Below are 22,266 nucleotides of genomic sequence, written 5' to 3'. Positions count from 1 at the left end.
CTCTTCTGAGATACATATATATATATATATACACGTATATATATTTGATTTTGAGTGAACTGCACTGAATCATGGGAAAGCAGACTGACTTAAGAAGCAATCTAACTGTATTTCAGCTATATTGTTGAAGCACCTATAAACTGCAACTCTGGATTAGAGTATAATTCCACTGAATTGGTGTAACTGCTTTCTTTTTGTCTTGAGATGAAGAGTTTGTAGGTTTTTGTTTGTTAGTAGTATCAGAAATTATTTTAAAATTTTATTATTGGTTATTTTTTATAAGCACACCTATTTTGTTACTAGGATGTGAAACTCGACAGCTTCACAAATAGCATCAAATCTTATCATTAATACGCAGATTTTCATATGAAAAAGATTAGTGCAAGGCCTTCCTTTACTGTTTGGTAAGTGGTGAGCATTTATTGAAAATCAACATAAAAACCTTGTATTTGAAATGTATGTTCTACAATGTGATCCAAATGGTAGTGCTCCAGGCCCCTTGGGGATTTTAATACATCCACTTGTTTAAGAACATATTGCAGAGTTGAGTAAATGTGTGAGAAGAGTGAATATTTGGAAGCATGGACTTTCCTGTTCCTAAAAACGCTGTTTTACCAGAGACGAAACAAATTTAAAACAACCATTCATCAAGCAATAAATTGTATGAATGTGTAAAACATTCATTACAAATTCCCAGCACTTAGCAGCAGGAGTTCAACCCAATTGTACTTTGACATTGAAGCTTCAGCCACAAAATTAGACGGCAGCAACTTGCGTCACTTACCACAGGCAAAATCCATTTCAATCAATATTAAATAAGTGTTCTATGTATATATTGCAATCACTAGTTGGTGCTCCACTTAATGCACTACAAATTGTGACCAGTAGTATTTGGAGTGAGCTGCACAAATATTGTTCAAATGTATGGTTTATAATGCAATAATATTATAATGCAATTTTCTACCCTGAGGCACCATACTGACATGGGCAATCAGACATAATCCAAAAACTCTAAACTGCTTTTGTGTTTAACTACTGAACTTTGGGAAAAGTTTACCTCTAATTCCTCATTTAAATTGGTCCATCTTTGCAAAAACTACTTTTTGATCTGAAACTATCTCTTACTAGATCTCTTCTGAAAAGACTAGTGACAGTTTTATTGTGTTGACCGATTACTAGTGTTCTATTAGCAGTTCATTGCCTTACAGTAACATTAAGAACTGCTAATAGGATATTCTGTAAAGCTTTACTCAATCACAGCCTGTGCAGCAGCATTATGGCCCCTTTTGCATTACAGAAACGTAGTCTGACCTGTAGCATCACCTTCTGATTCTACTGTAAAATTGCTTGTCACCAGACAACAGAGCAATACTTCCATCAGTATTTATATTATATTTGATGGAAGTAGTGCTAACCATCAGATAACCCTCCACAGTGCCAGGCTTCATTCAGGGTCAACACCAGTGGGAGAGTATGAGTGTCATGACTATATTCTTATAGTCATCTGTTAACAACTGGTTGTTTTTTCCAACTGACCACATTTTCTGTGATCTGTAGACATGAAAGTGGTAATCATTGGGACAAATTTTTGCTGAAATTGCTGATGCAACTTCTGTAGAAGAACTGGAATGAATAAAACTGAGTGAAAGCTTCAATACTTGAAGCTTTCTTAATCTTTATGATAATCTGAACTGTATTCTCATTCTGGTAAATAATCGTAAGATCTTGTGGATTTCAAAAGAAATAATTTTGAAGCATGAATACTATTTTGGAATTATTGTATGGGGGAAAATAAATCCTGAAACGCGAAAAACAAAACAAAACAAAACAAAAAAAAAACACGTATTTGAACTCAGCAAGTGAAAGTGGGCTCCAGAAATTCTCTGTGGAGGCATTCCTCTGCTAAACGTCTTCCAGATGAATGGAAGTGCACCTGCACTACGAAACCCTGAACATTTATGTTGTAAATATCTGCATAGCTGGAAAGATCTTTGCTCTGGCACTCATTGCTGTAGGTCTACAGATATCAATATTCCTGTCTCTCAGAGACTTAGTAAATGTATTGTTTAAAATCACTGAAGCTGGGACTAACCATTTGCAAAACAATTTCTGGAAACCAGGCTTTCATCTTAGTCCCTTGCAGAAGATCTCCTTGGTGAGTGGGATTCCCAGCCACTCAGAAATAATGGATCATATGACTTCATGTTCAAGCAGACCTTGAGGATCCAGGAAGAAACCTGTTTCTTCATCTCAGGCTTAGTAGCACAGAGGAGACATAAGCACACTTCTGCAGTGTTCTAGAGGCAGGTGTAGGATTTTTTTTAAGCAGTAGTACAAATTCAGATATTATTTTGAATAGTTGGTTACTTGTCTGTCTTTCTGAAGCAGCAAAAGCTCTGAGAAGACCAATCTTATCCCTAAAATTCAGACATCCCCAAACAATGGCACAGAGAGACCTGTGGAAAGAAAGGTGGGGACGTGTCCAGCACATGAAAAAAAGTTGTAAGACAACATTTGGCACCATATAATTATTTATTTATTTTAGACACCGACCTTCTAAATGATTGCAACAATCTCATATGTTTCCATGGGGTATTAACTTGAAAATTATGCTTTTAATATCAGTAGCTGTAAGCTTCAATCCATCTGTTCTTTCTGGCCCACACTACTGGTATCTGTCTGGTTGCTCTCACTGCACAAGAGTGACACTTGGACTGATATGTTCTTAAGTAGAATCTCTTTTATATCTAAAAGTAAAAAAAAAAAAAAAAAAAGAAAATTCTATTTTACTTGTGCTGAAATTCTGGAAAATATCTATTTAATTGTATTTGGTAGAACATTTCTATGCAAGATAAATGCATGGTAAGTGTAAATCACAATACTGCAGTTGTGGTGTATTAAGAAAATGATATTATTTGAAGGACAGTAATATGGTTTTATTTGGATTCAGAATGCCATCTGAGTTTCAAAAAATTATCAATTTTTAGAAACCTGAAAATAAATGAGCATTTATTAAGGCTTACCTTACATGGCAGAGCATGCAGTAGTGGCCAAGAATTTGGCATGGGACACACTGTTTGCTTTCACCAGTGTGATTCGTGTGCTGCCAAAGGCATCAGCAACCTTGGCCACCTCTACACGATAAATTTTAGTGACGTCCTGTGCTGGCTGTGGCAGGTCTAATAGTTCAACCACCTGGTGAGGTCATCCTGAGCTTGTGCGACCATGAAGCTTCACCAGGCAAGTTTGATAGCTTCAGAAGCATCAGAGATGCATCAGTACAGTGACATCTGAGCTAAAAAGCTCAATTTCTCTGCAAGACTAAACTGACTCAGACACAGAGCAGCATCAGCTCTGATGTTTGTCTAAACAGAAGCTCTTTCAGTTGTTCATTTCTGCAGAGGGTTTTGAGTAACAAAATGAAAAGTGTAGTTTCCTTGCCCTCGGATTTTGGAAAATAATGTGTTTAATGATCAGTACACCGGTACTGCTGTCATCTTGAGCTGATGCTGTGGCATCCAGACTGGAGATGTGTGTATCTCTGCTCTTGAATTCTGCAGATATGCATAAAGGAACTGCAGACATCACAGCCCGGCGAGCTAGGCAAGCCCTCGTGCGTTCAGCCAGTCCAGTCGGAGTTTTTGGTAGATGGCATTTAAGAAGAGAGAATTGTAATGCCACCCACTCTCTGGGATACAGCTTCATAAAGGGTTTTACGGGTGTAATTGTAGCTGGACGTGTCCTCCTGGTGTAGCTGTGCTATGTACACTGATGTTTTCCTAAAAAAAATAAATCCTTTGCGTAGTATTTTGATATCTACATATGGAAGCTAGTGTGTAGGAACTTCATACTATTATTGCTCATGAGAACAGAAACCACAACCATTGCTGTTGTTCCCCACAGAAGGGAAGCCTTACCATTTCCTCTAAATTCTGGGTTCTCTGGAGTCCCAGAAGAGGATTAAGTTCTGCAAGTGGTCTAAAAGAAACTAGTGCCATACATAAATGTAGTGATGCAGGTGGGGCATGTCACCTTTGTATATGTTCCCTCTTAATGTACATAGGAGGCTCCTTTTGGCTGGGAAGATGCCTGTGCACTTTAGTTCTCTCCAGCAGGTGTTGTGAGTACATTCCTTGACTGATTTATGTACTTTTTTTTTCCACACTTTGTGTACTGGGCCTGGCTGGGCTGGAGCTAACTTTCCACCGTGTTTTTTCCACTGCTGAACAGTGCTGGCACAGCATCAAGGCTGCCTCTCCAAAGGCCAGTAGGCTGGGGGTGGGCAAGAGGTGGGCAAAAGCTTCATAACATTTTTATTATGAAGGTGTTGGTCTTCCTGAGCAACAGCTACATGTATCAAGGCCCTACTTCCCAAGATGTGCCTGAGCATCACTTACTGCCTTTGCTATTTTTTTCCCCTTTCATTAAACTGCAAGGTTTGGATTTATTATTTTTTTTTTTTTTGCTTTTCCTTCTTTTTCATTTTCTCCCTCTCCCTCATCCTGCTGAGGACGGGGAGTGAGGGAGCAGCTGTGTGGGACTTCGCTGCCTATCAGTGTTAAACCACAGCACTTTGCCATCTCATCTAAATGCTCTAGGATGTAAATTCTCTGTGGGTAGCCCAAGAGTGGGTACAGGTCAGAGGCTGATACCTAACAGGTCTTTTATATGTCCTCAAATGGTAGGATGTACTTTCTGTTGCCCCAGTCATTCTGCGTGTGAAAGCTTCCATCTGGTCAGAACCTCCTGCCTGACAGAAAGCACAGTGAGTTTCAGCTCCTCTCCCTCTCTCTAGGGCAGCCTGAAAAAGTTGTATGTCTTCCTAGCTACCATTGCCAGCTCCTGCACCTCTGCGTCACACTCCAGAAATTCCCAACCAGATGGAGACAGATAGCAAGGGCCATGCTAAAAGCCATCACGTTGCATTAGAGCACGAACTCAGCATAGAGGCCGAGGCATGTAAGTCACTCAGCTGGTAAAAGGCAGATTGTCCAAAACATTAGGCAAAGTGTCCTGTTTTTCAAACCTATGCACTCGAAGCGGGGTGCAAGGATAACTGGAGATGCTCTTGTTTGTAGCCACTGCCAGTCCTTCTGCTGCTGATCCAATGGACCGTGATGGATCCAGCCAGATGTCTTACTGGCACTAAGATCAAGTTGAAATGGATGCAAATTTTGCCTTTGACTGGTATGGTTTCCAAGTGATGCTTGCTGTTAAATGAAATGCAGTGTGGGAGTACACACTGTTTGCAAGCTAATCTGTGTCTTGGGAGCAGCAACTAACAGCTCCATCTTTTTTTAGAGCTGAGAAAAGTAAAGCACAGTTTTGAAGAAAAGCTGATCTCTGCAGCCATGGTGACTTAAGAGGAGAAACTATTGGACTGCTGTTGTGCATCTTGGACTATCTAGACACACAAACCTTGTGGTCCTCTCCTTCACTAGTACTTCTGCCTCCTATGCTTAAATGGGGAATTGTCCTCCAGAGATCTCTTCATTGAAGAAAATGAATCAATACTTCTTCCTTATCTCTGCTCTTGTATATACAAGGATGTTTCTTGCCAGCTGGCTAACACTCTAGTACTGGATTGTTCAAAATACCTGTCACATTTGGGAGCAAGAGAGCAAATTTGCAGCTTGACCTGTCAGCCTGGTCAAGAACAGACTGGTTAGGATTTTGGAATGGAAATAATTGCTATTTTCAATCCCATTTTTCTGATGTGCAAAAGCAAATTATTTGCTCTCCTGCTTACTGTAGCACATACTCTCCCAAAAGCTGCTGCTTCCTATTTAACATTCAGTCTTCCTTGATCTCAGGTTGCAGAGAAGCACACAATCAAACAACCAACCAACCATGTTACAAGCAGTTGACTTCAAGATTAGGCAGGTTAACTGACCACATCAGAAGCAGACTTGCTGAATGAGGGAACAAGCAGGGAAATACAACAAAGTCATTAAAAAAAAAAAATCAAGCCCAAATAAAATATCAAACTCAGAAAAAGGTTGAAACAAAATGGACCACTTGTTTTTCAAGTTCCTTGATTTCAGGGTGAAAGATTCACAGCAAAATTTAGTTTTAAAATATCTGCTTTTTTCATTAGAAACAATTTAGTCAATAAATGGTTAACCAGCTTTGGCAAGAAGACACCATGTGAGTAGCTTGTGTTGAAATAATTTATATAAATAAATTATTTTATTAAATTATTAATTAGAAATAAATTATAGAAAGAACAGTACGACACAGGTAAAAGACAAGGGTATTTGGAGGAAAGAAGTGTAATATTAAATTGAGTAAAGGGTGAACCATGAGATGTAATTACGCAGAAAATCTGAGGGAGCTCCAGTTAAGCTTCACTTAGGATGCAGAAGTCATTTGCCATATTAACTAGTGCACTCCACTGACCTTAATTAATGGTAATCTCAGCCATTCTCCTCCCTGATCTTGAACCAATTTGAGAGGCTCTGAGCACCAATATGCAGTAGCATGTGTAAATATCCTCAGAAAACCAATAATCAAAGGGAGGAAATGAAGTGCAGAGCATAGATTTGGCTATGATTCAGTATTTCTGTGAAATTTTTAATATAACTTAAGAAAATGCAAAGGAATGAAGAGAGGAGGTATGACTGTTTACCAAGAGCGTATTATACACTCGCTACAAGTCATTTCAGCATCTAAGAGGGAGAAAGGAGGAAATTCAAATCAACCTGTTTAATACATTTATTCTGATTCAATTTCATTGAATGATTTTCAGTTTGTAATGCTGAGCCTATAAATGAGCTTGCATTTTAGATTCTAGGTAACAAACCCCTTTATACTGCCAATATAAACATGAATGCTTCCCTTTGCCCTCAGCCAGCTGTAGTTTATGCATTAACAGGGACTTTCTGCTAGAAGCCTTTGTTCTTTCACAGAGCCACTCCTCTGGGATCCAGGCTCCCTGGCTGGTTACTGTATTTAGTTCTCATGACCCGCAGCAGGTGGATCTGAACCGCAGCCGAAGTCAATAACTGCTGAACCAGGGACAGGAAGGATAGTAGCAATTACACAGAAAACATTTTCTGAGAAAGAGTATTTCTCCTTTGATACTTCAAAAATGAAAATTGATATTCATAGCCACATTCTACCTAAGGAATGGCCTGACCTAGAAAAGGTAATAAGAGTTTAGATATTCAGTGCCTTATGTTATCAGCAACCATTGGTACCAATGTAATTCTTGAAAAATCAGTGAATGAAAGGTTCTCTTAGAAATTCCTGTTTTCAGTAGGTTTTTGTCTGATTTGATTTTTTTTTCAGATGTAAGATATTTGTATTAAATTACTATGCAAAACAAGAGTCCTATTAAGAAAACCTGGCTGTTACCCACTTTCTATTTAGACTCATGTCATTTTTTTGTTGTTTTTTATGAGACCTATAACTATCGAATGATGAGGCATAAATTCCATTTTCTTGATGAAAGTAGAGCTGTCAAGCTCCCAAATGGTATTCACTTTTGTTTTAAATAGGAGAAATAAGCAAAAGTTTGACAAGATTAATGTTACCTAAGACAAAAGTCATTCATTCTCATCTTATGCCCACAGGCATGAAAGTCATTCATTCATTTCAATAGGTATGGGAGAACTCTAAGTATGGTTAACTGATGATTATGATTGTTTTACTAATATCTGTTGTTTTTCTCAGTTACTGGGAAGGAGTTGCATATTGTATTACAAATACTAAATTTTAGTTGTCACAACACTGAAGCTATAAGTCAACTTGTCTTAACTTTGCATTTCTGCATGCTATTATTATTATTAGTATTTAACAACATAAATTTATGCTTGTCAGTAGCAATTTTATGACTCTGAAAAGTATTTGAGAATGGAAAGTGTCATTTAGGTTTTTATGTAATAATTCTACTCCTTTTCTTACTTCAGATTATCAAAAGCAATGTAGTCATCTGGTTCTGAATTAGGTTTTAGAGTTGTTCCCTGAATAATTATAATCACAACTGAATACAGAGGTGGCTGATCTAAGGATCTTGGATTCATAAGGGATCACATCTTCAGTGGTACAAAGGGTACTGAAAAAGATCACACGGGTAAAACTGTATATATTGGTTATACACGCAAACAAAATCATTTGCAATTTACAGAATTCTAGGATAGCTATCTTTTATAACTCATGGTAGAAGAGTCAGACTAGAAACACTGCATTGTTGGTTCTTCTCTTATTGTAATTCTGTGCTGGTAGCAGTTTGAATGAGCATTGCCTGTGTCTGCCAGTGGTATGGAACCACTTGATTTCATTGTGCCTGCCTTTGACAACAAAAGAATGCCATTGTTTCAGCCATGCTCTTAGGCCTCGGGCACACTAACTGACACTCTGTTTGACACCATACATCTCTTTCACTTTACTCTTTTGAGGTTGATGATGGCAAACTCTCAGGTAAGCATTTTGTATGCATCAGCTCCATGTTCCTGGGACTTTAAACATGACAGTCCAGTATCAGTTAGATGTTAGCCAGAGAGCAGCTGCAAAATGTAAGGAAAAAAGTCAGGAGAAAACCTGTTGCTAAAAACATATATGGGATTATTTCTTCGTTAGTAGTGGAGAGTAACATTATTATGCATAAAGCCTCCTGGAAGGGAATGTTTGTTTCCTCTTTTACCTAGGAAGGGCTTTTTAAACATCTATTTAAACTTCCTATTTGTAATTGTAAGAGCTCTTCAATGGAAAACACATACACACAGGATAATGTAGGTGAGATGATAGGTATTTTTGAGAACAATTATTTTTGTATTGAGTGGATAGGAGTTTAAATATCTAGTCTACAAAAAAAAAAAAAGACTATTCTTGTTTGTTTCAGATTGTGTAGTCCTTGTCTGTGCAATATCCCTATAAAAATCCCTATAAAAATTCTTTATTCTGATTTTGAATTATTTACATATTTTTGTCTGTCTATGATTTAAAAGGACAATAAGTTCATTGGTATAAAATCACCTCAAGAGTCCCTTGATGTTCATAGATGTATGTGAAAGATGAATTCCTTGTTGTTAATCCCTGAGGTCAGCTGTAGGCCAGTGTTGCATTTATTTAAATGCTGATTAAAGAGGCTAATACAATTTTTTTAAAGGTAATCTCTGTCTGCTAGTTTTTGTTTCCTCTTTTCAAAAGTTTGAGCATTTCAAAGGTTTGTTAGAAAGAAGAAAACAGAATTGAAAACAACCCTCAGGATTCCCTAGAACCCTCTGAAAATTCAAGCCATTAACGTGGCCTTCTACGTCTCATGCATGGAAGACCAATTAGGCAATCCTAGCATGCTCACGTAATGTTAAACTTCTTTCTTTTTTTCCGTCTTATAAATGCTGAATCTTGAATCTCTGACTAGAACATTCTATTATCAAGATAATTATTAAGAGCTTAAGAACCCATAATAAGTACAAAAATGCATATAAATTAATGAAATCCTTCAGTAAGGACCATCAATGCATCCAATTAATAATGAACAGGTAAAAAGAAGACTAGCAGTTCAAAATCAGACCAGTGAGATTCTCTATTCTCCCTGAGCACCTTTAAGGTACTAATTTTTTGTACAGCTTCTAAATGCAATTAGCATGGAGCTAGAAAAAAGTAAAGTTCTCATTAGATGTCATAAATTTTTCCTTAACTGTAAATGTGTTATGTATGTAAATATATATAAATATATATAGTTTATATATAAATATATATAAAAAATAAAAGTTTGAATTTAAATAAAATTTACCTAGCTACATAGCTAAAAGTAAATAATTGACTGAAATACTCTTAGCTGTGGAAATTACGATCTCTGATTGACTGAAGTCAGGAGGCTTGGCTCTACACGCCTACCGAGGGAAAGCTGACAGCTGCATTTCGCAATGATGTGTTATCACGGGAAATTCAGGATTGTATTCAAATTGTTTACACTTCAGTGAAAGAAATCCCTGCTTTTACTCAGATTCCTTTTAAACTTTTCGTAATAGAAAAAAAAGGAATTTTGAGCATTGTTTTCAGTCTACTATGTTATTTTGAGATTTCTAATCTGATAAGTTATGAAAATGCAATCAGCTTCTTTTGTGATATGTTTTGGTTTTGGTGTGTTTTTTCTTTTTCTTTTTTCTTTTTTTTTTTTGTATAAACAATTTTGAATCTTTCTGAAAGAATCAATGAGCATCTAAGCTTCTCCTTTAAGCTTCTCTTGGCTGTTTAAATATTAATAGAGAGAGACTGACCTTCAGTACTGCTGATGAATCATGAAAGCTGAAAAGTGGAATCGATACATCTTTGTGCTAATGATTAACTGATTACAATTTGTTAGAATTGGAAGATTGTCAGCTCAATTTTCATATTGCCAAGTGCTTGATTCAATTTTTGCAGGGTTAAAATACGATTCCAATTAGAACCTCAATATATATTATGCAACTTTAAGCACTTTGAAATCAGTTTTCAGGCTTATTTTAAAATGCTGTTGAACTTGAAGCTAAAAGTTCAGATTTACAAACAGCAATAGTACAGTCTGGTTAAACTTTGGTGCTTTTGTTGAAGTTTGGGGCTACTTGTAGGCTCAATGCTGAGCATATGCTTCAGTATTTCTCCTGAATAAGGTACTGCTGGGTTATAAGAAATAAATTTTGATTATTATTGCAGAGTGCTAACTAGTTACTGGCTTTTTCTTCTTTCTTTTACAGAGATATGGATATGGTGGATGGGTACAGCTGGATCATCACTGCAAGGTGTGGGCTGTTTGGTTGGTCTTGTGTTGTCATTAGGAGTAAAAACTCCTAGGATATCCATTAAGAAGCAAAGTGGCAATAAGATTGGCCGAGTCTTTGATACATATTTATCTAGAGGTTTATCTTTTCTGAAGTAATATCACTCAAAGTCCAAATATACCTCAGCAGAACTTTTTGCTTAAGATGTGAAATGACTATACCAAATTTCACATACCTGTGTATGAGCTGTTTTCCATTATTCTTTTTTTGTCATAATATCATCTAAACATGGGTACGGGTAGCTCTTAGGAATTGTTTTCAATAAGTCTAAAGCAAGATAAGCCTAAAGCAGATAACATATTGACTACTTTTAACTAAAAGAATTCTTCTGTATGAGAAGCAAAACCAAAAGGAACTCGTATTTTAATAAAAGTTAGCTCAGTCATGAAAATATCTTCAAAGGGAAAGAGTAACTTCTGTAATATTATGACAAGGAGAACAAACAGCGGTTTCAATATCCAGGAACAGTAGGAAAAATACCTAGATTTGGGGATCGTTATACACAACAGTAGGAGCCTGAGGTTTCTTGGCAAGTAGAAGGCAGACAGTCTGATTACACTTCATCCTTCACCCACTCCATTAACTTCACAAAGCCACTTCTAAGCTACATAAATATAACAGGAACATGTCTCCACATGCTATGATTCTATGCTAATGGTCTGGCTACATTCAGAATCCATTCTTCTTGTAGTGAATTTAGCAAAATACATGCATTTACTGTGATGGAGACAGAAACTGTGTTTTTAAAGGCTTGGTTCTGATCTCACTCACAGTAGAGCAAATCGGAAGGAATTTCAGTGACATCCACAGTGAGACAGCAATATAAAAATTCTGAAAGCAAGATCAAAATGTTGCTGTATATCTTTTGGTAAGAGCATTTAAACGATACTAGAGTAAGTGGTTATTTATTTATTTATTTATTTTGTGCAGGAAGGCATAATGACCTAAGAGAGGCAAGGCTGATAAGGCAAAGTAATACCCTTTATACATTACTATGTAGGTGAACTATACTGACTTATTTTAAAGATGTTCCCTCGATTACCATATAATGTCTTTAGCAGTCAGATATCCCTGTGTATCTCCAACGCTGTCATGGGAAGCCAGCTTCCTCCTGTGACCTGTCAGCTCCCTGCTTCTAGGAATCTTTCAGAGAGCCTGTCACTGCAAATGGCACTGACCTCTGGAAGCAGGAAGATTGGAAAGGTGTCTCAGGAGACCTCAGTTCACTTCCAACTCCATTTCATATGTACCTGCCCTAATTTGAGAAATGCCATCTGTAACTGCCTACCAGAGGTGTGCTGTTAGTTGTACTGAAGGGATAAAGACAATGCAAGGTGTTAGGAGGATAATTAAGGAAAAGATACGAAGGTAACAGAGGATGGATAGGTAAGAGCAGAAAGAACAATTTGGATATAGACAAGCAAGACAGAAGATACAAAGTTAGGAGCATGAATAGCTCAACAGTGTCAACACATGACCCCCATAAATCATGTGAGGAGTGCAAATAACTGGTTAAATCCAGTTGTATACTGTGTTAATTTCAGTGGAACTAGACACTCCACTGGTCATTTTGCAGAATCATACTCCTTTGTGATTGTATACATATGCACACAGTAAATTTTTTGAACAAAAAAAGCTGGTAAGATGGATATGATAATGCCTATTTATTGCAACCTAATGATACATGCTGTTGTCATGCTATAGTATGCAAGGCTATGCTGTCAAGTGCCACAAATCGCCAAAATTGTTTTTGAAAGAGGGCCACAGAAAATTCTGTGATTCTGTGACAGAATAGGAAGGCTGGGACTAAGAATGAGGAGGAAACAGATATTATGCTGAAATTTCAGATATGAGTCTAAGCAGGCATGGGAGGAGAGAACAAGCCACCTGCTGAACCAAAGTGTGGATGGCACAGCTTCTGAGATTCTGGTAGGTGCAGGAAGGGGAGACGTGGAGACATTTTTAGCAGCTTAACTGTTTTTATAGACCTGATGCTAACACTCCTTGCTAAAAATAGTTTGCAAAGGAACTTTGTGGCAAGTTAATAATAGCCTGATACACTCTGCAGAGAATTCTGTCTAGCCCACTTCTGTCTGAAAATGTTGCAAGAAAATAATCATGGCAAAAGAAAATCTTGTTCAGATCTGTTTGGCTGGGGAAGTTAACTCTTGAAATTTTTTAAAAAGGTAAAACTTCAGATGCCATTCTGTGAAGAAGCATCAGGGTCAAACTGGAAGAAAATAATTCCATGCATTTTTAAGGAAGTGCAATTTGGGGTGTAACTGAGTGGTTTAGCAATGCAGTAATTTAAATGTAGATTGCTGAACCAGGTCAGCCTCCTAGATTTCATCCTTAAATCTCTCTCTCTTAATTTACACATAAATTAATTAAAGTCTTGAATATTAGATAATATTAAGAATAGAATAGAGTAGGTGATAGAATTTTCCAGCTGTTCCCTTAGAAAATTGTGTTAATTTGCCAAATAGAGATCTAATGTCTTTTCTGAAATTTTCGTAAAAGCATCCATTTCTTTGCAACCTGAAAATTTTCATTCTCATCCATGTTTCATTCTCATTGCTGGAAAAAAAAAAAAAATCTCACCAATTGAGGTGTCTGAGTAATTTTTTATTTTAAAAAATATCAGGTGCAGATTAGTGGCAGTGTCTAAAGACAATAGCAGTATGACTGAATTTCCAGTTACAGCGTTGCTGGGGTAGATCTTTCAATTCTGACAGACATGAGCATGAATCTATTCAGAAGATGATGTTTTGCTTTCCTGCATAATCAAGTCTGTTGTTCCTCACACACAATGCTGTGAGTTTAGCCTTGACCTGGAGCATGTTTTTGTTCACAAAGAATCAGTTAATGCAAATGAAAATAGGAAGCTGTTCAATGAAGTCTTCAATGAGAACAACACATGGCTTATTAGAAACCTTTCTTATTTTGCAAACCCTGCTGCAGCTTGCAGAAAACCACTGTTCATCTCAGCATTTATGTATAAGCACTGTCAAGGTTGCAGGTGAAATTACAGTTTTCACATGTTAGCAGAAGGAAATATATATATGTATGTATATATTTATATATATGAGTAGTTCAGCTGCTGTGCTGTAGCTGTGTCTGAGTAAAGAATTAAAATTCGCCTGTGTTCACAGAAATACTCCCAGCGGTAAACCAATAAAGGCCACACAATCTATTTGTATGTGGTACAATGCTCAGATCTACTCTGTTTTCTCTGCTCACACCCTGAATATTTTTCCATTTATTAGGTAATCTGCTGCAATGGGCTGATCTTTTTTTAATGCATCGGAGTATATGGCCAGAGTAAAACTTCTTGTCAGGTTGGAAAATCAATTTTACAAGAACCTGAAGTATTTTACCAGAGGATCAGGACTATGTGATTGTTATTACTGACTGTAATATTTCAAGTAATTTTCACAAACTGTGTTACAGCTATCAAGTACCTTGACAGTTTGCCAAGGCAGCACAGTTAGATTTGTTGAAGAGAGCTGTAAAATATTCATTAGGGCAGTGTATTTGTGAATGATGCTTGAAGTTAATAACAAATTCAAGGTTAAGAAGTCTGGCTTCCCTGAAGGAGGTGATAGAAACCCAGCTCTTCACTGATTAGTGAAATATGGTAGGTTATTTCTGTTTTAAAATAATAACAGGGAATATTATGATTTATCAGATTTTTATTTAGCAATATAGACAAGTGTCTTGGGGATCCTAAATAAAATATTTTTGTGGGGAAAATAAAGTGGCCTTTAGAGAGAAAGAATTCCCTTTCCAGAAGTGTCAGAAGACTGCCCTACACTTAGCTTGTGTTTACTGTGAAGGTGAAAGAGTAACTGCTGTGCTTCCTCACAGTTTATCTGGTTTTCAATTTTCAACTGCACATTCAGTGTCCCTTCTGTCCAGTACGTTTCCTGCATGACCACGCTCACCGATTCCATATCCTCAGATCCAAGATGGGGATCTTGAGGACTTCAGCTATTTCACTTACACTCAAAGGAGCTACAAGCAACCAAATAACACTCAGGCCTTACAACTATTGGTAAATTATAGCTAATCAATTACTTCTAAGCCAACAGAAATACTGTCTGGTCTGTCTTTACAAGATCATAGAAGCATGGTTATGTAAAACCCAGACAAGCATTTTCCTTTGCTTAATGTGACGTCATTGTCCTACTCATCATCTTTGCACAGTTGACGTATCAACCAAAAAATAAGTTTGAAAAGGAAGTTTCCATGTTGACAGTTAATGGAACAGTATTAAATTTCCTGACCTTGATAATATTTTGAACTTTGTAAGTTTGGGAATTAGTGGTGGAGGAATGGGAAAGGTATTACAGTAATTCAGGTCATGGTTTATACTGTGTTCAGCTTTGTGCTTTGGTTGTTGTTTTTTGTTTGTTTGTTTGCTTGCTTGCTTTTTCCAAATACAGTTTTTCAGTAATTCTGTTCCTAAGGAGAAAATGTAATCTGAAGACAACATAATAGGTCTGCTTTTGCCTCAGTATGACTGGTGATCTGAAACAACTGGCTGGAATTTAAGAGAGTTGCACAATTATTTCTGTAGTTATTGGAAGCATTTTATGGTGTTGATTTTAAAAGAACACACACATACCCAAGGGGAAAATTTAGCACAGATTTAATTAGAGTGTTATCTGGAGGTCAGCATTTGATTTGGAGATAAACTTTGGTTAAGACAGCTTGTATCTTTTCCAAACATATGGAGTGATACGCACTGCAATATAAAGGGATTTTTTTTTTATTTTAAAGAATTAATTCATGTCATCTAAACTATAAATGACTATTTTTACAGTCTTTTATTAATTACTATTTTAAAATAGTTTTTGATTTAAAAATACCTACTGAATAAAAATAAAAGAACAAAAATCTGTCTCTGAATTCATGTAAAGCACAATATACTCAAGTCACTATATAAATTATCATGTACTACTTTGTCACATTTATAATATATGAAAATGTCATTTTACAGGGACAGGCAAGGATGATGAAGGATGGAAAGGTTTTTAGAGTTATTCAAGAGAACTGCTGGGATCCAGAAGTACGGATCAAGGAGATGGACCTCTCAGGTACCTCTGTTAAGGAACTGAAATGATTGTGTCTCATTCAGAATAACATCTCTGTTAGTGCATCTGAAAGTGGTTAATAACCATATAAAAATCAAAAGGTTTAGCAAACTACTTCCTTAATTTAAATCCACTAAAAATCAGTGAAAAATGTTACGTTTTATATTCAGACTCAAATGGGACATGTTCCAATAACTTTTTCTCATTTTCAGTAGCAATTCATTCCCCCGCTTTTTTTTCCACAAATGTCAAGAGTCTGCGTTTCTTGTAGGATTTTTTTTATATAATTGTTTCCTTTTGTAATATTTTTTCTGTTTAGGTGATGCAATTTCATTCCATATTTTTGCTAGAGGATTCTGAGCTTAGAGAACTGCTACCATTAGTCTTTCAGGAAAGAGTTTTCCTGATTTAGAAATAAATTTGAAAATTTGGCATGTAGTTTATTTTCCACCAGGTTCCTTCATGCCACTAAATGAGATTTACAAGATGTGAGACTGAAAATGAGCAAAGAAATTTTTAGTCTGATCAATTATTTTTCTATTTGTAATGGCAGAAAAGAAAATGTATCATAAAAGCAGCACCACAGTATTTCTTCACAAACTAAACAGTGCTTACTTACTTGTGTTAAAAAAAAAAAAAAAAAAAAAAAAAAAAAAACTCTAAAACTGTGTGTTACAGCACCATCTGGTGACTTGTGCTCTAAAAATGTCCCTTTTTATTACTGCACTCCAAAGATACAGGCATCAGCTAATTAAGTGTTTTAAAAAAAATCTTACTGTTTTTCATTCTTTTAATAATAAAGATTGTGGTCTATGTTTATTCCTGTCAGTTTACAAAGCTTATGGCTACTTAGTTCAATGACAACTTTATGTAACACAGACCAAGATGGATCATACTGAAAAAATAAACATCCAAATATGGCATAACTCCACAATGAACAAAGCTAGTAGCAGTCTTTGTAAGATGCTATTAATTCAGATAAATAACTTACAGCTTGGTTGCTAAAAGGCTTTGTTTGTGCAGTGCCCTAGAAATCTTGCCGATTATAAGAAATGGTAGCCAATGTACCAAAGAGACTGAATTAATTCTCATAATCATGTGTCCTAGGTCTAATTAGTGTATAAACCTGTGTCTTGATCTACTCAATAAAACAAACTATAAAGGTAATTCAGGAAAACAAGCTGTAAAGGTAATTAACTACACAGTTCTGTGATACAAATCATCACAACTTTGTGGGATAAAATCTTTCAGTTAATCCTAACTGCCTCTTCTTATTATTTTTACCTTGTAAAACTTTCTGAAGAGGTGCTTCCTACCTCCGCAATCAAACCAAACGTGCACTGGTCTGTGTGTCATTGCAGTGGTATGGTTAGTAATGACATGCCTACCATTACGGTATATCATCTGCTAATCTCTTTGCACCAAGGGGATTCAGAAAGCTAAGAGAAAACATATTTGGAATATAAAGTAGAGGGTCTTTTTTTTTTTTTTTTTTTTTTCCCCATACTGATTCATCTTCTTACTAAATCTAGTGTCTGGGATTGTTCAGCATAGAAATCTACCTATGTTAGATTATGTTAAATTTGCTTGGAAGCGTAAAAATGGACTGGAACCAGATACAAAGCATTGTGTGGAAAACCTGGAGAAGGTTCTCAAGCATACTAATCAAGTGACCAGCAGCATATTGGTGGACAATACAACATAGGCTGTACTTAGATGAATATGTCATTGTAGACGTGATTCTTAACCTCCAAACCATGGCTGCTGCACATTATGTTAATCAAATCTTGCAAGAGAGATGCCTGAGTCAGCTTTTCCTCTTGTTTCCTACTCAAAATAAAGAGAATGATATAAAGCATTTTGCTAAAAATTTAAGTGCTTTGTCAAGGTCATTCTTTTAAATTCTCATAGGGTTTTTCTGCCATCTTTTGGATTAGTATTTTTATTACTAACACCCATGTTAATTTTTTTTAAAGCATGATAAAATGCATGCATATCTGTTACAATATGAGATGGTGCTGCAATCAGACTAAAAATTAAAGAAAAATACATTTTTGCATGTAACTGTTTAGTGAAGTCCTAATTACTATTTGTTGTTTGTTCTGTTGTATATTTGTAAAGTTCATTCTTTTAAACACATGTGAGGGTATAGACTTGTCTTTGAACAGAAACCAAACAACGTAGAGTTAATTCTCTACTGCTATCATCAAAGTTATTTCTAACACCAGATAGACTTTCTTATACTTAAAAGCTCAGTAGTACAGCCTCAGGATGAATAAAACCTAACACAACACAGCTTTTGGAAACATTTAGGAAAACATTGTTTAACAACCATTGTTAACATAACATTGTTGATCTTTGATCAAATTTACATATTTATTTATTAATTATATATATATAATTATATATAAGAAGTGTGACCCAAAGTAAACAAGATATTGAATACTGTTTGTTTAACAAAGATTCATTCATTTATGTAACATTAAATTGCTATTTTATTAAATTTTATGCATGCATATCGAACACTGCTAAAATCTTAAAAAAAAAAAATACTTAATTTCACAAAATAATCTGCTGTAAGTTTTTTATCTCCTTAAGTAAAACATTGCAATCCTAATAAGCTGATACACCACAAGATTTATTACCATGACCATCAACTAGCAAAAAACAGGTTCTGTTCATACCAAAGTTAGAACATTCTTTCCATTTTAGTAGTTACCTTCTAGGCCTCTGCCTTTCAAACCAAAGTACTTTCTTATTTTCAACATTTTATCAAAAGAATGAAATATTAATAACTGTTCTTTTCCTTCTCAGGAGTCACAGTCCAAGTCCTTTCCACAGTCCCTGTAATGTTCAGCTACTGGGTAGGTTCCTACTAGCATATTTTGTAATTTATATGTTACAATTTTTTAGAAAAATTCCTCAACCTCCTGTAAATTAGGTGATTGAAATAGGCACTAGAGCACTGAAGTAAACGGGGAATTGTTTTGCTGAGAAAAACGAAATAAGAAGTAGTCCAGGAACTGGAGGAGCCAGCAGGGTGTCCTGGCAAAGCTCCACTCTGGAGTACACACAGTAATTAAAAATAACCCAGCAACAGAATTTTTGCTGGGGATCTTATCAGGGGGTAGCTGGAAACATGGAGAGAGCATTCACTTAACACAAGTCCCTGGTTAGCAGGAAGGTGTGTATGGACTGATTCCAGGAGTTAGGCATCAATCAGTATCTTCTCATGAACTAAAAAATCAAAGGTATTTTTGTGACTTCAGTCCACTTCCTTTTAAATGTGGCATGGGAGGAGCACTCGTTGACATAGAATCCTTTGAAACTTAAAATTCAGTTGCAAATTGTAGCTAATATGTTCCGTGCACGGCTTGATCCTGAATGCATCAAGGAAGTTAAAATAGTCTGAGAAGATAAATCATAGCAATATGATTTTCTCAATACATTCTTAATTTGACTGTTTGAACTTTTTGACTAGAAGTCAAGTAAACAGACATGCTACATGAAAGTCATTGTGTTAAGTCCATGTATTAGTAGTGCCACTGAATTTCAGAATTTCTTGTTGCATGAAATACGTTTAAAATTTCACTCTGATATTTACGGGAATTTTTTCCTCTAGGAATATATTAGGGGGAAAACAGGAAACTAATTGGGTGAATATTGCAGTTCCTTAGCTAGATATTGCAGTTCCCTTACTTGAATTATATCTTATCCTTTTCTAAATGTTAGAGAGCTTTGCTCAAATTTTCTCTGTAAAATTCTTGTGCTCCATCATTCCACATTTATTATATTTCTCTCTTCAACTCTGATAATAGGATAGTAAATATTCATTGCTGTGTTTGAAAATGGCTTGCTCAGGTTTTTGCATTTGGATAAACAAAAACAAAGGACTGGTTTACACAATAGACCAGATACTTTAGTGCATCAGCAACCTGGGCCTTCTTACATTCTTCCTGAGCACTGAAGGCAGCCACAGTTGATATAATATTTGAGACAAGAAGGAGAACTTTACCCAGAGGATTTAAAACAAGGCAAAATTTAGCCCTACTGATTTCCGGCCATTCAGAACTGTAAATTTCAAATTCAAACACTGTCTCTGAATTGTTTGCAGTGACATTTATCCAATATCTTCCAAAGGTGATAACATTTGAGAACTATATTTTAATGTACTATTCTGCTTAATATCTTATCAGGCCAAACCTCAGGATACTTTAGATCTATCCCAGATATTAAATAATGACTTAGCTGCTACAGTAAAAAAGTACCCCAAGAGGTTCATTGGCTTGGGTACGTTACCTTTGCAAGCTCCAGACCTGGCTGTGAAGGAAATGCATCGGTGTGTGAATGAACTTGGCTTTCCTGGAGTACAAATAGGATCTCATGTCAACGAATGGGACCTGAATGCACCAGAACTGTATGATATTTATGCTGTGAGTAAATGTTTCTCTTTTTATTTGATGGAATTCTGTGACATGGAATTCTGTCTAAAAATATCTTGGGATGTGTTCAATCATCAGCTAAATTTATATATACATTAAAACAATTGACCCTCCTATTCTGCTTAGTGTAAAAGAAAGAACATTTACAGGAGACTGTCAGTAATTTTCTTTAGTGACTGGGAAATCAAGCTACTAAGAACATTCATTTAAAATTACACAAGCTTTCTTAAAGAGTGCACCTCAAATGTTTTTTAATTGTGGATTCATTTATCCAGCCTGCTTAAACCTGTGAAATAACACTGAGGTCTGAGACTTGTGTTAGTGCTTGGTACCAGGTTTCTTATTCACCCAAGTGAAATCAACACAATCCCACTTTCACACCATGCAGTTACATCTGACTAATCACCAGTGGTCAGAGAGCTTCAGCTTTAATTATACGTGATAATTGATCATATGATGTAATGACAAGAAAGTGATATAAAACATCCTGAAACCTACTTCATAATAATGAATAATAAAATATTTTTATGATATGAATTCTTACCGCAGAGTTGCCTTCTTGGTTTGTGAAGAGAAGTGCAGTATGAAGTAAAGCATTTCTACACTGTTTGCTTTGGGGTTCAAGTTACTATATCCAATCCTATTGAGATAATTGATAAACTCTCTGAGATTTTCAGAGATTTCAAAGTAAGATACCTATAGAGCCAAAGTATCCTATATGCAAATGGGACCAAAAATTCCAAATGTTTTGGTTATAAAATGAATGTTTTGTTTATAAAATGAGCTTATAGATTGCATTTCTTAAATAGTCTGAGGTTCATTTAGGGATGGCCATTTTTCTAACTTACAGAGTTTCATCAACGTGCATTCTTCATCTGTTTCACAGGTTATTATAGGTGTCATCTTGAAATTGATCCATAGAGGTTGTTTTTCAGAATTCTCTATTTACTCAATAAAGCTATTAGCAGAGCATCTGGGCTGTTTGTTTTCGTGGTCACAAGCAGTCTGCTATCAGCTTCTGCTCTTGGAGATGCACACACTCAGACTTGCAGAATAGTTGAGGTTGGAAGGGATGTCTGGAAGTAATCTGGTCCAGGGCCTCTGCTATAGCAGCTCCACCTACAGCAGTTTGTCCAGAACCATGTCCAGGCTGATTTTGAAGACCTCCAAGGAGGGAGATTCCAAAACCTCTCTGGGCAACCTCTGCCAGTGCTCTGTCACCCACACAGTGCAGGGGTGCTTCCTGATGTTTAGGTGGAACCTCTTGTGTTTCAGTTGGTGCCCCCTGTCTCTTGTCCTGGCACTGGGCATCACAGAGAGCTTGGCTCCATCATTTTTGTACCTTCCCTTTAGGTATTTATATACATTGATAAGATGCCCCTGTGCCTCCTCTTCGCTAGGCTGAATACTCCCAACTCTCTCAGCCTTTCTTTATGGGAGAGCTGATCCAGTCCTTTAGGGACTCTTCACTAAACTTTCTGCAGTAGCTCCACATTTCCCTTGTACTGGGATCTCTCTAATGTACTGTACGTTCTTCAGCTTATGTTTAGCACGTGTAGGAAGAAACCTCTGTCATTTTTAGAAATGTTCCTGGATAATAAAGATTGTGAAATTAAGCCATATTTGATACTGAAATTTATCAATCTGCCAAGCCAGTTACTGAATTGCTATTTTCAATTTGCAAATGTATATGACAATTACTCCGTACAATCCAAAAGTTGCAGTTTTATTTATGTATGTGTGGGTAAATAAACCAAAATTCTTCAAATGTGTGATAGTCTCCTTAGCAACAAGAGGAGGTTCAGAAATACAACTGACAAAATGAACCTGTTAAATCCCAGTTAAGGATATGAATGATGTTGATGAGTGTATACTTAAAATTAAGCACATAGTTAAGCACATAACATTAAGCACATAGTCACAATTGGGATCAGCATCCTGTGTTGTTTCTCTGCTTTCCTT

At 36.2% G+C, this 22,266-nt stretch overlaps 1 protein-coding gene across 3 annotated transcripts in view; it reads left to right on the top strand.

The window, feature by feature from the left end:
- The window catches only part of ACMSD (aminocarboxymuconate semialdehyde decarboxylase), a 45,304-nt gene that overhangs the window by 11,259 nt on the left and 11,779 nt on the right, over positions 1-22,266 (top strand). For 2 of the 3 annotated variants that reach the window (XM_032189642.1, XM_032189643.1), the window contains 4 exons: positions 10,683-10,729; positions 15,769-15,865; positions 18,677-18,726; positions 20,059-20,295. In XM_032189642.1, the coding sequence (XP_032045533.1) occupies positions 10,683-10,729; positions 15,769-15,865; positions 18,677-18,726; positions 20,059-20,295 (431 nt within the window). The remainder of the gene's footprint in view (positions 1-10,682; positions 10,730-15,768; positions 15,866-18,676; positions 18,727-20,058; positions 20,296-22,266) is intronic. The other variant, XM_032189644.1, reaches the window with a different exon arrangement.

Source organism: Aythya fuligula, chromosome 6 (assembly GCF_009819795.1).
Source record: "Aythya fuligula isolate bAytFul2 chromosome 6, bAytFul2.pri, whole genome shotgun sequence".
NCBI classification, from domain to species: Eukaryota; Metazoa; Chordata; class Aves; order Anseriformes; family Anatidae; genus Aythya; species Aythya fuligula.
This window is presented reverse-complemented; position numbering and strand designations above follow the sequence as displayed.